At 38.6% G+C, this 13,388-nt stretch overlaps 1 protein-coding gene across 9 annotated transcripts in view; it reads right to left on the bottom strand.

The window, feature by feature from the left end:
* LOC139757219 (ATP-dependent RNA helicase DHX30-like) overlaps positions 1-13,388 on the bottom strand; it is a 203,034-nt gene that overhangs the window by 143,958 nt on the left and 45,688 nt on the right. For 8 of the 9 annotated variants that reach the window (XR_011714551.1, XM_071677402.1, XM_071677435.1 and 5 more), the window contains exon 2: positions 9,227-9,307. Coding sequence is in view for 7 of the 9 variants with exons in the window: in XM_071677394.1 (XP_071533495.1) it covers positions 9,227-9,307 (81 nt within the window). In the remaining 2 variants the exon portion in view is untranslated. Of the gene's footprint in view, positions 1-9,226; positions 9,308-13,388 lie in introns of those variants that run through there. The other variant, XM_071677468.1, reaches the window with a different exon arrangement.

Here is a 13,388-nt window from a genome sequence, read left to right as displayed (position 1 = left end):
ACATACTACCTATCTCTCCTTTTTTCACATCTTGGTTACATCCACACACATTTAGGCACCCCACTCTGAGCCTTCGAGGAGGCTGAGCACTCCCCGCGTGACTCCTTCTTCTGTTTCCCATTTTAGAAAGTTAATACAAGGAGGGGAGGATTTCTGGCCCCCCGCTCCCGTCCCCTCTAGTCGCTTTCTACGACACGCGAGGAATACTTGGGAAGTATGTCTTTACATATCATGAAAAATATCTTTTCTTTGCTGTGTCTTTTTTCATTTCAAATAAGTGCAAAAAAAGCTTACTTTAAGAAGTAAAAAATTATTCTTTGGTGGAATGGTAGTGACATAGATTAACACTAAATCTGTTTAATGCCATAAAAAAGTAGGAGAATACAAGATATAAACATATACTAAGATAATTTCAATACAGTTGCATTTTCAACTGACTTCATTTCATGACCTAAAGCTGAGAGAAAAAATTCATACTGCCTTTCTGGTGGACTCTTGGTATTATGATCTTAAAGACGAAAACTGAGATCTGCCTTTATTATGGAATAAAGATATGTAAAGAGAAAGAAAGAGTGAAAAATTTACTTAAAGAAAAGAAGAAATATGAGGGTGGAATCAGATGTGACGGGAAGATAGCAGACACGCAAAATAATATAATAATCCAGAGATAAGAAATATGAATGGAAATCGTTTTTAAAGGCAAGTAGATGGGAAAGAAAAGAAAAAGGCACATGGTAGATTGCTTGACAGGAACATACTAAGGATGTATGCATCAATTACAGGGGAATAAGCCTGTTAAGTATACCAGGAAAAGTGTGTGCAAGAATATTAATTGACAGGGAGATGGAAATGACTGAATGCAAAATAAGAGAAGAGGCAAAGGAGTTTTAGAAAAGGTAGGGGATGTGTGGATCAGAATTTTGAAGTAAAGATGACTATGGAAAAGTATTTAGCAAAAGGTACGAAGTCGTATACAGCTTTCATAGATCTGGAGAAAGTGTATGACAGTCAAGTGGAATGCTTTGTGGGATGTGTTAAGGATATATAGTAAAGGGGGACAACTGTTGGATGGTGTGAAAGCCTTCTATAGAGGAGTAAATGTGTGTAGCGGTGGATGGAGAGCTGAGCAAAAGTTTTGGGATATGTAGGTGTGAGGCAGGGCTGTGTGATGTCACCATGACTTTTAATATATATATGGATGGAGTGATAAGAGAGTGATAAGATGAAAACAAAAAACTAGGGAAATGGGGTGCAGCAATAGAGTGCAGCAGAGATACGGTGACTAGTGGCAAGCCTGTTTGCAGATGATACTGTGCTGTTTGTGGAGAGTGAAGAGGTGTTGCAGAAGGTTGTCAGTGTGTTTTATGATGTGTGCAAGCATGGCAAATGAAGGTAAATGCAAGTTAAAGTAAACTAATGGTATAGAAAGGAAACAGAGTGAAAGTACAGATTTCGTAAAACCACATACAATGAAAGAAGAATGTACTAAATTGTGCTGTGGATATGGAGGGAAAAAGACTGGAAGAAATGAGAGAATTTAAGTGTTTAGGAGCCATCTTGGATAAGTGTGGTGATATGGAAGGAGAGATAAGGGAGAGAGCAGTAGAGGGTAGGAGTCATTGGGTCCCTTAATCAAATAATGAAAGGCTGAGGTGTAAGTATGGAGGTGAAGAGAGGATTAAGGGACAGCATAGTCCTCTCAACCCTGACCTATGCAGCTGAAACATGGACATGGAATGAGGCACTGAGGTCAAGAATCCAGGCTATGGAAATGAGCTATTTGACAAGAGCATGTGGTGTGACTAGATGGAATGAAGAAAGAAATGAAAAGGTGTATGAGAGATGTGGTATGGCAGGGACTGTAAAGAAAGTGAATTGTGGAGAGGTACAACTGGTGAAATGTATACTTTGAGGTGGTTTGGGCATGTGGAAAGAATGCAAGACTGGGAGTTACAAGGAGAGTGTATGATAGCACTATTAAAGGTGTTGGTGTATGTAGATCACCTGTGACATGGGCAAATGTGGTAGAGGAATACTGGAGGGAGAAAAATAGTGGAAGAATGTGTGGAATGGTGTTTGCAAGGGAGGCATGCAAGGACAGAGATAAGTGGAGCCTTTTGCAGTGGCCATCCCTTGATGGGAGTTCCAAGAAGGAAAGGGCATCAGAGATATAGATAGATAGATAGTAGAGGGGGATATAATTGGATAATGAAAGAACATTAACAAAAAAGCTTTTTCATGCACATAAGTTAAATGAATGTAAAGAGGGAGATGACAATGAAAAATAGAATACACTGTTGATGTGCAAAAATTAATAGTAAAATCAATAATGAAAAGATATTGGGAACCATTTCATAGGCAAGTCCATCCTGGGCAGTCAACAAATAATCATGTGTGTACTGTAGCAAACCTCATACTTCAATTGCACAACAAAAAACAATAACAAAATCAGAGCAGCCAGGAAGATGGTTGCACTGGATAAATCATGTAGAAATTCCCCCATCTTTGCAATGGTGTGCAAAAATGAATAGCAAAATCAATAATGAAAAAATCCTGGGAATCATTTTATATACAAGTCCATCCAGGGCAGTCAACAAATAATCATATGTGTGTACTGTCAGCAAACCTGATACTTCAATTGCACAACCATAAACAATAACAAAATCAGAGCAGCCAGGAAGATGGCTGCATTGGATAAATCATGTAGATATTCCCCCATCTTTGTGTACAGAGGGCTACTTAAGCTAAAAGAGGAAAATTTTCATTTATCACCACTCTAAATCATGTGGAAAAACTCACTTAACACTGCCATCCCAGACTAAGACAAACAGAGAAATGGGTAAAGTTGAAAGTGTGATCTAGAAGGCCTTATACGTATTGACTGAACAATTGAGGGTGAGGGTGAGTCAGGATATAATGTAAGAGGTGACACTATGGAAGGTATAGTAAAGGTCACAGAAAACATAGGATCAAGTGTAGAAAGGGAGTCGATGTTGTAGAAAGTGACTTAGGAAGTGGTCAAGAAACCATTGGATACACTGGCTCAGGTGTTGAATGAGTGGTAAAAAGTACAATAAGATGTGATTCAATAAGGGAGTCATTGACTCTGCTGTGAAGAAAAAGGAAGGTATACATAGGAATACAAAGAAATTCAAACAGCAACAGACCATTCAGTCCTTTCGAGGTTGTTTGTGATAGTGGAAGATATCAGAAATTCAAAGAACAATGTTGCAAAATTACAAGGCATAATTCAAAGAGAATAACCTGCAAACTATGAATAAGACTAAGGAGGCACAAATAATGCAAGTCGTGGACCTGAAGCAAAACAATTATTGAGTCTGTTCTCTAACATATCTGTAGTATTGCTTTCATCCACTCTAACTGGTAAATAGTTTCATATGTTAACGATTCTCTTGAAGAAAAAAGGACTTCACCTCATTTTACACAAAACATTTTCCCACAAGTTTGTATTCAATACTTTGAAAGAAATCAGACTAATCAAGTAAGTAGCTTGTTCCTAACCTCTTTTCTATGCAAAATAGATTCAAGTCATTTGGTCAGCTCTCATAGGATTAGTGTTGAGTTCAGCTCAGAATTACCTTAGTAGCTTGACCTTGCACTTTCTCCATTCTATATACATCATTTTTCAAACAGGGCGACCACACTGACAATAATATTCAAGATGGGGTGAACCAATGAACTGTACATAATTTCCCTAGACTTAAATTATGTCCTACATATGAATCCAGAATTCTGTTAGCTCTTTTTACTGCTTCTGTGCACTGCTTATTTGGTTTTAGATCACTAAATATTGTTATGCCCAAGTCTTTTCCTCATTTTCCTTTTGCAGTTCAGCAGAATTCACACTGTAGCTTGCCTTTTTGTGTTGAGTACCAATATGTAAAACTTTGCACTTAAGGGTATCAAAATTCACTTGCCACCTAAAATGTCCAGTCCATTAACTTGTCTATATCAGTTTGAAGCCATAGATTTTCAAGTTCATTTGCAGATTATTTCCCAGCTTAGCATCATCAGCAAGTTTTGATACAGGTTGAGTTTCCTTTATCCAAAATACCTGGGACCAGAAGTGTTCTGGATTTTGAATTTTTTTGGATTTTGAATTTTTTTGGATTTTGGAATATTTGCATATATGTAATGAGACGTGGAAAACGGTAATGTGAAAACAAACGGGTTCGAGCTGAGATATATCTCAACGTTTCAACCATTCAACAGTCTTCTTCAGGAGATACTGATTCTAGCATTCAGCAGGATTGTGTTCCCTGCAAATGATGGTCACCTGCTTGGATGCCTTGGCATGTCATTTTCTGATTGGATCACTTGTCCTGCTGCCTCCACCCATTCACAGCAACCTCCGCTACCTGAGGTGACCAGCAGATGAACCCAGACCTTATGCTAACATTGTTCTTAATCCCTTCCTCTAGGTAAGCTCCCACACTATCACTATATGGTCAATACCAAGGCAACTACAGGCAAGTGACAAAATTTTTAGTGATAGTGTGAGGGCTTACCTAGAGGAAGGGATTAAGAACAATGCTAACACAAGGTCTGGGTTCATCAGCTGTTCCGATCAGAAAGCGACACACCAAGGTGTCTAAACAGGTGACCATGAGATGCTGGGGAACACAGTCCCGCCAAATACTGGAATCAGTATCTCCTGAGGAAGACCAATGAGTGGTCGAAACACTGAGGTATGCCTTAGCTCTACCTTGTTTGTTTCTATAACATCCTGTTTTCCACTGTTGTCATGATGGATGACAGATAATGAGATATCTTGGGGATGGGATCCAAGTCTAAACACAAAATCCATTTATGTTTAATGCATAACTTATAGCCTGAAGGAAATATACACAATATCTTTTATAATTTTGTGCAAGAATCAAATTCTGTGTATCACTGAACCATCAGAAAGCAAAGGTGGCACAACATTAGCTGCCCATGTGGACAATCTGTGGCTGTTTGGCATCAGCTTCATTAATGGCTCTGATTCTATATGCTGCTGATAAGCAATCATTTTCTTACACTTATTCACACAGAGTAAAGAATAAGCAAAAAAACACAGTGAGTAATGTATGTAGGTCTGGTGGTGAAAATGGTTTGTAACAAACTGGCACTAACAGAGCGTCAGAGCCCAGCATGGGCAAATGAGGTCAGGTGTGGAATTCTCCACTTGTAACGTCATTTCACCGCTTAAAAAGTTTCAGATTTTGAGGCTTTTTGAATCTTGGATTTTCGGATTAGGGATGCTCAACCTGTATCTTACAATGCAGCCCATTCATTACATTAACATATGTGAAAAGGAGAACCTGTCCCCAAGACTCATCTTTGTGGTACTTCACCTGCTTCTTCTAACCATTCTGAGGCTTGACCATTAATTAATCAGCAAGTTAACCAATATTCTCTACGCCAAAGTTCAACTCCATCTATACCATATGACTTAATTTTTACGAGCAACCTTTGAAAAGGAACCTTATCTAATGCTTTTGAAAATCTAGATAGAGAACATCAACTAATTTCCTTTCATCATACATGTTGATTATATCATAAAAGAAATCAAGCTGATCTGTCAGACACGAGCATTTTTTTTGAAAACCAAGAAGGAATCATTTCCTAAGTGGTGGTCCTCTAAATAGTTTACAATTCTGTCTCGAATGATGGTTCCTATAAGTTTTAAACTACAAATGTTAAGCTAATTAAGCGAAAATTTCCAGGCAATGACTTAACACCCTTTTGAATATCAGTGTTACACTGGCAAACTTCCATTTATCTGGAACTTTTCCTAAAGCATGTGATCTACTGAAAAGAGCAGTAAAGGGCTCAACTATCTCGTTCTTCACCTTTTTCACTGCCCCTGGATAATACTTATCAAGGCCTGCCATTTCATTCACTTTTATCATATATGTTGTCAATAATGGGTCTTCAGCTTTTATGTCAACTTGCTGCTGAGCATTCTCCTCTTTCATCAATGAAAAAGGATTCAGAACATGAGTTGTCTTTTTGATCATAAATACAGACACAAAAAGTCACTTAAGATTTTGCCACAGCTTCATTGTCAAAAGACTTCTCATTCAAGTCTACTTTTTCTTGCTTCCATAAGTATTTTGGATATCTTGGGATGAACATGGCTGCAAATGGAGTCATGGAGGCACAGAAATAAGTCAGGGGGGGGGTGTCTGCAAGCATTGAAGAATGTGTGGAAAGAAAAGTTTTTATCTGGAAATGAAATGTTTGAGGACAAAAAAAGAAAAGATCTTACCTGGAAATGAAATGTTTGAGGACAATACAAATCCTTAGAATTATAGAACTTAGATTTATTGGATTATACATTCATTATACCCAATGAAGGTCTGACATAATGAATCAATCGGATATATGAAAAAAATATATTCATTAGACAGGGTCTCTCCAGTTGACCTGATACAACAAGGGTTCTCAGTTCCCACGTCAATAAGGTAATGCCAGGAAACAGATCAAGAAAGAATGGCACATGCACTCATATACACATATATATACATAAATGCCCATACACCCACATACAAATACATATACATATATACACATACACAGACATATATGTACACATGTACACATTCAAACTTGCTTGCCTTTCATCCTGTCCTGGCGCTTCCCCATCCCACAGGAAACAGCATCGCTACCCCCTGCTTCAGCGAAGTAGCACCAGGAAAACAGATGATAAAAGCCACATTCGTTCACACTCAGCCTCTAGCTGTCATGTGTAATGGACAGAAATCACATCTCCCTATTCACATCCAGACCCCACAGACCTTTTCATGGTTTACCCCATATGTTTCACATGCCCTGGTTTGTCCATTGACAGCACTATGACCCCGGTATACTCCACTGTTCCAATTCATTCTATTCCTTGCATGCCTCTCACCCTCCTATATGTTCAGGCCCCAATCGCTCAAAATCTTTTTCACTCAATCCTTTCACCTCCAGTTTGGTCTCCCGCTTCTCCTTGTTCCCTCCACCTCTGACACATATATCCCCTTTGTCAGTCTTTCCTCACTAATTCTCTCCATATGCCCAAACCATTTCAACATACCCTCTTGTGCTCTCTCAACCACAGTCTTTTTATTTCCACACATCTCTCTTATCCTTTCATTACTTACTCGATCAAACCACCTCACACCACATTTTGTCCTCAAACATTTCATTTCCAACACATCCACCCTCCTCCATACAACCCTATCTATAGCCCATGCCTCACAACCATTTAACATTGTTGGAACTACTATTCCACTCAAACTTACATCCCAATTAACTTGTACTTCAACCCTACTGAACCTAATAACCTTGCTCTTATTCATATTTACTATCAACTTTCTCCTATCACATATTTTTCCCAAACTCAGTCACCATCTTCTGCAGTTTCCTACTCTAATCAGCCACTAGAGCTGTATCATCGGCAAACAACAACTGACTCACTTCTCAAGCCCCCCCTCATCCACAACAGACTGCATACTCACCCCTCTCTCTGAAACTCTTGCATTTACCTCCATAACTAACCCATCCATACACAAATTAAACAACCATGGGAACATCACACACCTCTGCCGCAGACCAACATTCACTGGAAACCAAGCACTTTCCCCTCTTCCTACACGTACACATGCCTTACATCCTTGGTAAAAACTTTTCACTGCTTCTAGCAACTTACCTCCCACACCATATACTCTTCAAACCCTCCACAAAGCACCCCTATCAACCTAATTAAATGCCTTCTCCAAATCCATCAATGCTACATACAAATCCATCTGTTTTTCTAAGTATTTCTCACACACATTCTTCAAAGCAAACATCTGATCCACACATCCTCTACTACTTCTGAAACCACACTGCTCTTCCCCAAGCTGATGCTCTGTACATGCCTTCACCCTCTCAATCAATACCCTCCCATATAATTTACCAGGAATACTAGACAAATTCATGCCTCTGTAGTTTGAACACTCACCTTTATCACCTTTGCCTTTGTACAATGGCACTATGAATGCATTCTGCCAGTTCTCAGGCACTTCACCAAGATCCATACATACACTGAATATCCTTACTAACCAAACAACAACAGAGTCACCCCCTTTCTTAATAAATACTACTGCAATACCATCCAAACCCACTGCCTTGCTGGATTTCATCTTCTGCAAATCTTTCACTACCTCTTCTCTCTTAACCAAACCATTCTCCCTGATCCTCTCACTCTGCACACTACCCCGACCAAAACACCCTACATCTGCCACTCTATCATCAAACACATTCAACAAACATTCAAAATACTCACCTCATCACTACTTCTCACTTGCCCCCTTTCACCGATGTTCCCATTTGTTCTCTGCAAATCTTTCACTACCTCTTCTCTCTTAACCAAACCATTCTCCCTGATCCTCTCACTCTGCACACTACCCCGACCAAAACACCCTATATCTGCCACTCTATCATCAAACACATTCAACAAACCTTCCAAATACTCACCTCATCACTACTTCTCACTTGCCCCCTTTCACCGATGTTCCCATTTGTTCTCTTATCTTATGCACATTATTTACTTCCGTTGAAAAAAAATCTTTTTATCTCCCTAAAGTTTAATGATACTCTCTCACCCCAACTCTCATTTGCCTTCTTTTTCAACCATTGCACCTTTCCCTTGACCTCCTGCCACTTTCTTTTATACATCTCCCAGTCACTTGCACTCCTTCCTTGCAAGTATTGTCCAAAGGCCTCTCTTTTCTCTTTTACTAACAACTTTACTTCTTTACCCCACCACTCACTACCCTTTCTAATCTCAATAATTCACCATACATATATATATACTTCACCCAATGAAAATCACATATTACTTATACATGTTAGTGTTGAAAATAAAAAAAAAGGCACATATATCATCTGTATCATCCAGTGATCCAGATTATGAGGTGACCAGTTGTGACCAGCATGTCAGCCAGCAGGATGCTGAGGTTGTTGATTGACTGGGGGTACCCAGAGCTGTAGGCCACAACTAATGAAAGGAAGTGGGGAATGAGAGGCACAAACGTAACCAGATAGATGAAGGTTAGAGTTTCTAACCCCATGGGATCTTAAAGGCTATCTCAAGCTCATGGGACTAAACAAATGTGGAGAAAAATCTGTTCTTACTGACCTTTATTGTTAATAAGTGTAAGAAAATTTGAGGTATGACAAAAGGTTGACTTACGCTGAACATAATGTGTATCTGCCATCACAAGTTGCTGGAGCTGCTTTTGAGGCAGATGTAGCTGTCCTTTAGCAGATCCTCCTGCAAAATCATATATCTTCATGTAGTCTATGTAAAATAATATCCCAAAAACTTAATAATAAGCAAATAAGAATTCATGACAATTACCATAATAAGCACAAAGTTTTTGTCATGTCTCAGTATACATGATATACAATAATTTTCTAATAATGGATATAATCGAAATTTGACAGAAATCTATAACTTTCAGCAAAAGTAATATAAAACAGATGAATTAGATGTTAACTTTCTTTTCTTTCAAACTATTCGCCATTTCCCGCATTAGCGAGGTAGCGTTAAGAACAGAGGCCTGGGCCTTTGAGGGAATACCCTCACCTGGCCCAATTCTCTGTTCCTTCTTTTGGAAAATTAAAAAAAAATGAGAGGGGAGGATTTCCAGCCCCCCGCTCCCTCCCCTTTTAGTCGCCTTCTACGACACGCAGGGAATACGTGGGAAGTATTCTTTCTCCCCTATCCCCAGGGGGAAGAATGTTAACATGAACAGTAAAAAACTGTTACACATCCTTCCAAACTTGATCTTTTTAAAATGTTTGACTGCAATATATAATCTCATGAATCACATTCATTTAACAAAACATAAATAACACAGGTTGGCTAAAAGTTATAATGGACTGATAAATACAGTTATGCCTGAGGATGAAATAATTCCAAAGACCAATGTTGTAATACTCATCCCACACCTGATAATGGAATAAGTAAACTGTGAAGACAATCATCTACAGACTCTACACATAATCTGTGAACAGTCATGCTTCTAACACTAAAAGTTTTACCATATTGTATGAGGGTTTAAGATCTCCCCTGAACACAGTTCTTTTTTAATACAAATATAGGCAGATAACCCTTTAAAACATGCTAAAGAAAACCAGATTGATGGGAAATTATAGGCAAAACACCCTTAATCTTTTCATTCAAACTATTTCAAAAGGATTGAAAAAGAAATCTTAATACTAACTATCTATCTACCTATATCTCTGAGGCCCATTCCTCCTGGGAACTCCTATCAAGGCTGTGGCCATGGCAAAAGAGTTTCCACATTCCTGTCCTTACATTCCTCCCTTGCATACAAAATTCCACACTTTCTACCATCATTTCTCTCTCCAGTATTATTCCACTCTAATTCCCCATGTCACAAGTCCTCTTCTCACACCAATCCCTTTAATTGTAATATCATGCACTCTTCCTGCAAACATCCAGTCTTGCATTCTTTCCACAAGCTCAAACCAACTTAAAGTAGCACATTTCACCCAGGTTACCACTGTGCAATTCAATCCCTTTGCATTTCCTAACATACCACATCTCATACACACCCTCAGTTCTTTCCTCATTCCATCTAGTCATACCACATGCTTCTCTCAAATACCTCATTTCCACAGCCTGGATTCTTGACCTCTGTGACTCATTCCATGTCCGTTTTGGCTGCATTGGTCAGGGTTGGAATGACTATACAGTCCCTTAATCCTTTTTTCACCTCCATATTTACACCTCTCCACTTCATTTATTCAATTAAGGGACCCAATGACTCTTCTGTCCTGTACTGCTCTTTCTTTTTCCTTTCCTTCCATATCATCAAACTTACCTAAGATAGTTCCTAAATATCCAAATTCTCTTACCTCTTCCAGTCTTTCTCCCCCCAAACCTATAACATTATTTAATATACTTTCTTTTTTCACTCTACAGGGTTTTGCAACATCTTTACATTTCTTTTCAAGCACCATTACTCTAACTAGCATTTACCTTCAACTGCCTACCCTTACACACATCATAAAAGACACTTAAACCTTCTGTAACTCTTCTTAACTTTCAGCAAACAACAGCATCATCTACACACAGGATTATTACTAGCCAACATGTCTCACAGCCACACTCCAACCTTGTACCCCTTTTCCTGTCTTGCTTCCATTTCTCTTATCAAAACTGACAACACCATTTTTTGACAACATTCTAGTGGCAATTCACTTTAATCATTCCTCCAAAACCAGTGCTTCAAAGCTTGTAAGTTACTTACAAGCTTTCATTTCAAATCATTACCAAAGGTTAAATGAATGACAAAATATATTTTGGCTCAATGATATGTCTTATGAAAAGGTGTACAAGATACTGAATGGTATGACTGCTAGTCTGGCTACATGGATGAAAAATATCCCCGCAAGATTTACTGCAGATCATATCAGTGTTGTTGCTCATCCTGTCGGACCTATCAATGTTTGACCAGTGAGTGCCTGATGATCTCAAGCTAATAGAGTCATTCCATTTTGTAAAAAAATATGAAAACCAAAATTGGTGACTACAGACCTGTATCAACATCAAATATCAATCAAAGGTATCTCACTGAAATGGTAGTTTCTGACCAGCTGAATGACTGTCTAAAAGATAGCAAACTCCTGTAAGAGTTTTGATCCAGTTTACACTCTTATTAGTTGAATGACCACATCTGATCCATCTCAGTGACGACATCAGATGGAGTGAGACAAGAAAAATTATGAGGGTATGGTCATGCTTGACCTGCATGAAACAATAAATCAAAGCCTTTAACATGTCTGATGAGTCAGTGGACTGGTTCTGGTCATATATATCCAGTTGAAAACAAGTGACAAATGTAAATGATAATCTGTCAAGTGACGTGCAAAAGATTGTAGTGTGCCACAATATTCAGTTCAGAGCCCACTTCTGTTTTTTGGTGTATGTCAATATGTTAGAAGCTGTTAAATGTAAGTTATTTCTTTACACAAATTATTTGGCTCTGCTTTTCTCAGACAAGGGTGTAACTTAGATAAAGGTGGCACTCAGTACCAAGCTTGAGTCTATACACAAAGTTGGTGGACAGCCAGCAATCTCTTAATTTTTGGTAAATTTGATTCGACTCTTTGCATCAAAGATACATTAATTACATTAATGTAACATGATGCAGGTTCATTGTAATGGATGTGATATTGAGTAAAAGCATTAAGTAACATTCTGTATATAGGCACGACATTGGAGCAATAACTTTTAGCTGAAAGATTAGATATCAAATTTGTATCTAAATGCTCTACTAAGATTAATTTTTTTGTGGGGAAAACTGGTGGCTGATTCATATGAGAAACTGCAGAAGCTGGTGACTGAGTTTGGTAAAGTGTGTGAAAGAAGAAAGCTGAGAGTAAATGTGAATAAGAGCAAGGTTATTAGGTACAGCAGGGTTGAGGGACAAGTCAATTGGGAGGTAAGTTTGAATGGAGAAAAACTGGAGGATGTGAAGTGTTTTAGATATCTGGGAGTGGATATGGCAGTGAATGAAACCATTGAAGCGGAAGTGAGTCATAGGATGGGGGAGGGGGCAAAAGTTCTGGGAGTACTGAAGAATGTGTGGAAGTCAAGAACATTATCTCGGAAAGCAAAAATGGGTATGTTTGAAGGAATAGTGGTTCCAACAATGTTATATGGTTGCAAAGTGTGGACTATAGATAGAGTTGTACACAGGAGAGTGGATGTGCTGGAAATGAGATGTTTGAGGACAATATGTGGTGTGAGGTGGTTTGATCGAGTAAGTAATAATAGGGTGAGAGAGATGTGTGGTAATAAAAAGAGCATGGTAGAGAGAGCAGAAGAGGGTGTTTTGAAATGGTTTGGTCACATGAAGAGAATGATTGAGGAAAGATTGACAAAGAGGATATATGTGTCAGAGGTGGAGGGAACGAGGAGAAGTGGGAGACCAAATTGGAGGTGGAAATATGGAGTGAAAAAGGTTTTGAGTGATCGGGGCCTGAACATGCAGGAGGGTGAAAGGAGGGCAAGGAATAGAGTGAATTGGATCGATGTGGTATACCGGGGTTGACGTGCTGTCAGTGGATTGAATCACGGCATGTGAAGCGTCTAGGGTAAACCATGGAAAGCTGTGTAGGTATGTATATTTGCGTGTGTGGACGTGTATGTATATACATGTGTATGGGGGTGGGTTGGGCCATTTCTTTCGTCTGTATCACAATGCACTACCTCGCAAACGCAGGAGAAAGCGACAAAAAAAATATATATATATATATATATATATATATATATATATATATATATATATATATATATATATATATATATAGCAATACTC

The sequence above is a fragment of the Panulirus ornatus genome, chromosome 2 (genome assembly GCF_036320965.1).
Source record: "Panulirus ornatus isolate Po-2019 chromosome 2, ASM3632096v1, whole genome shotgun sequence".
In the NCBI taxonomy this organism is placed as follows: Eukaryota; Metazoa; Arthropoda; class Malacostraca; order Decapoda; family Palinuridae; genus Panulirus; species Panulirus ornatus.
Note: the sequence above shows the minus strand (reverse complement) of the source record. Positions and strands in the feature narration are given on the sequence as shown.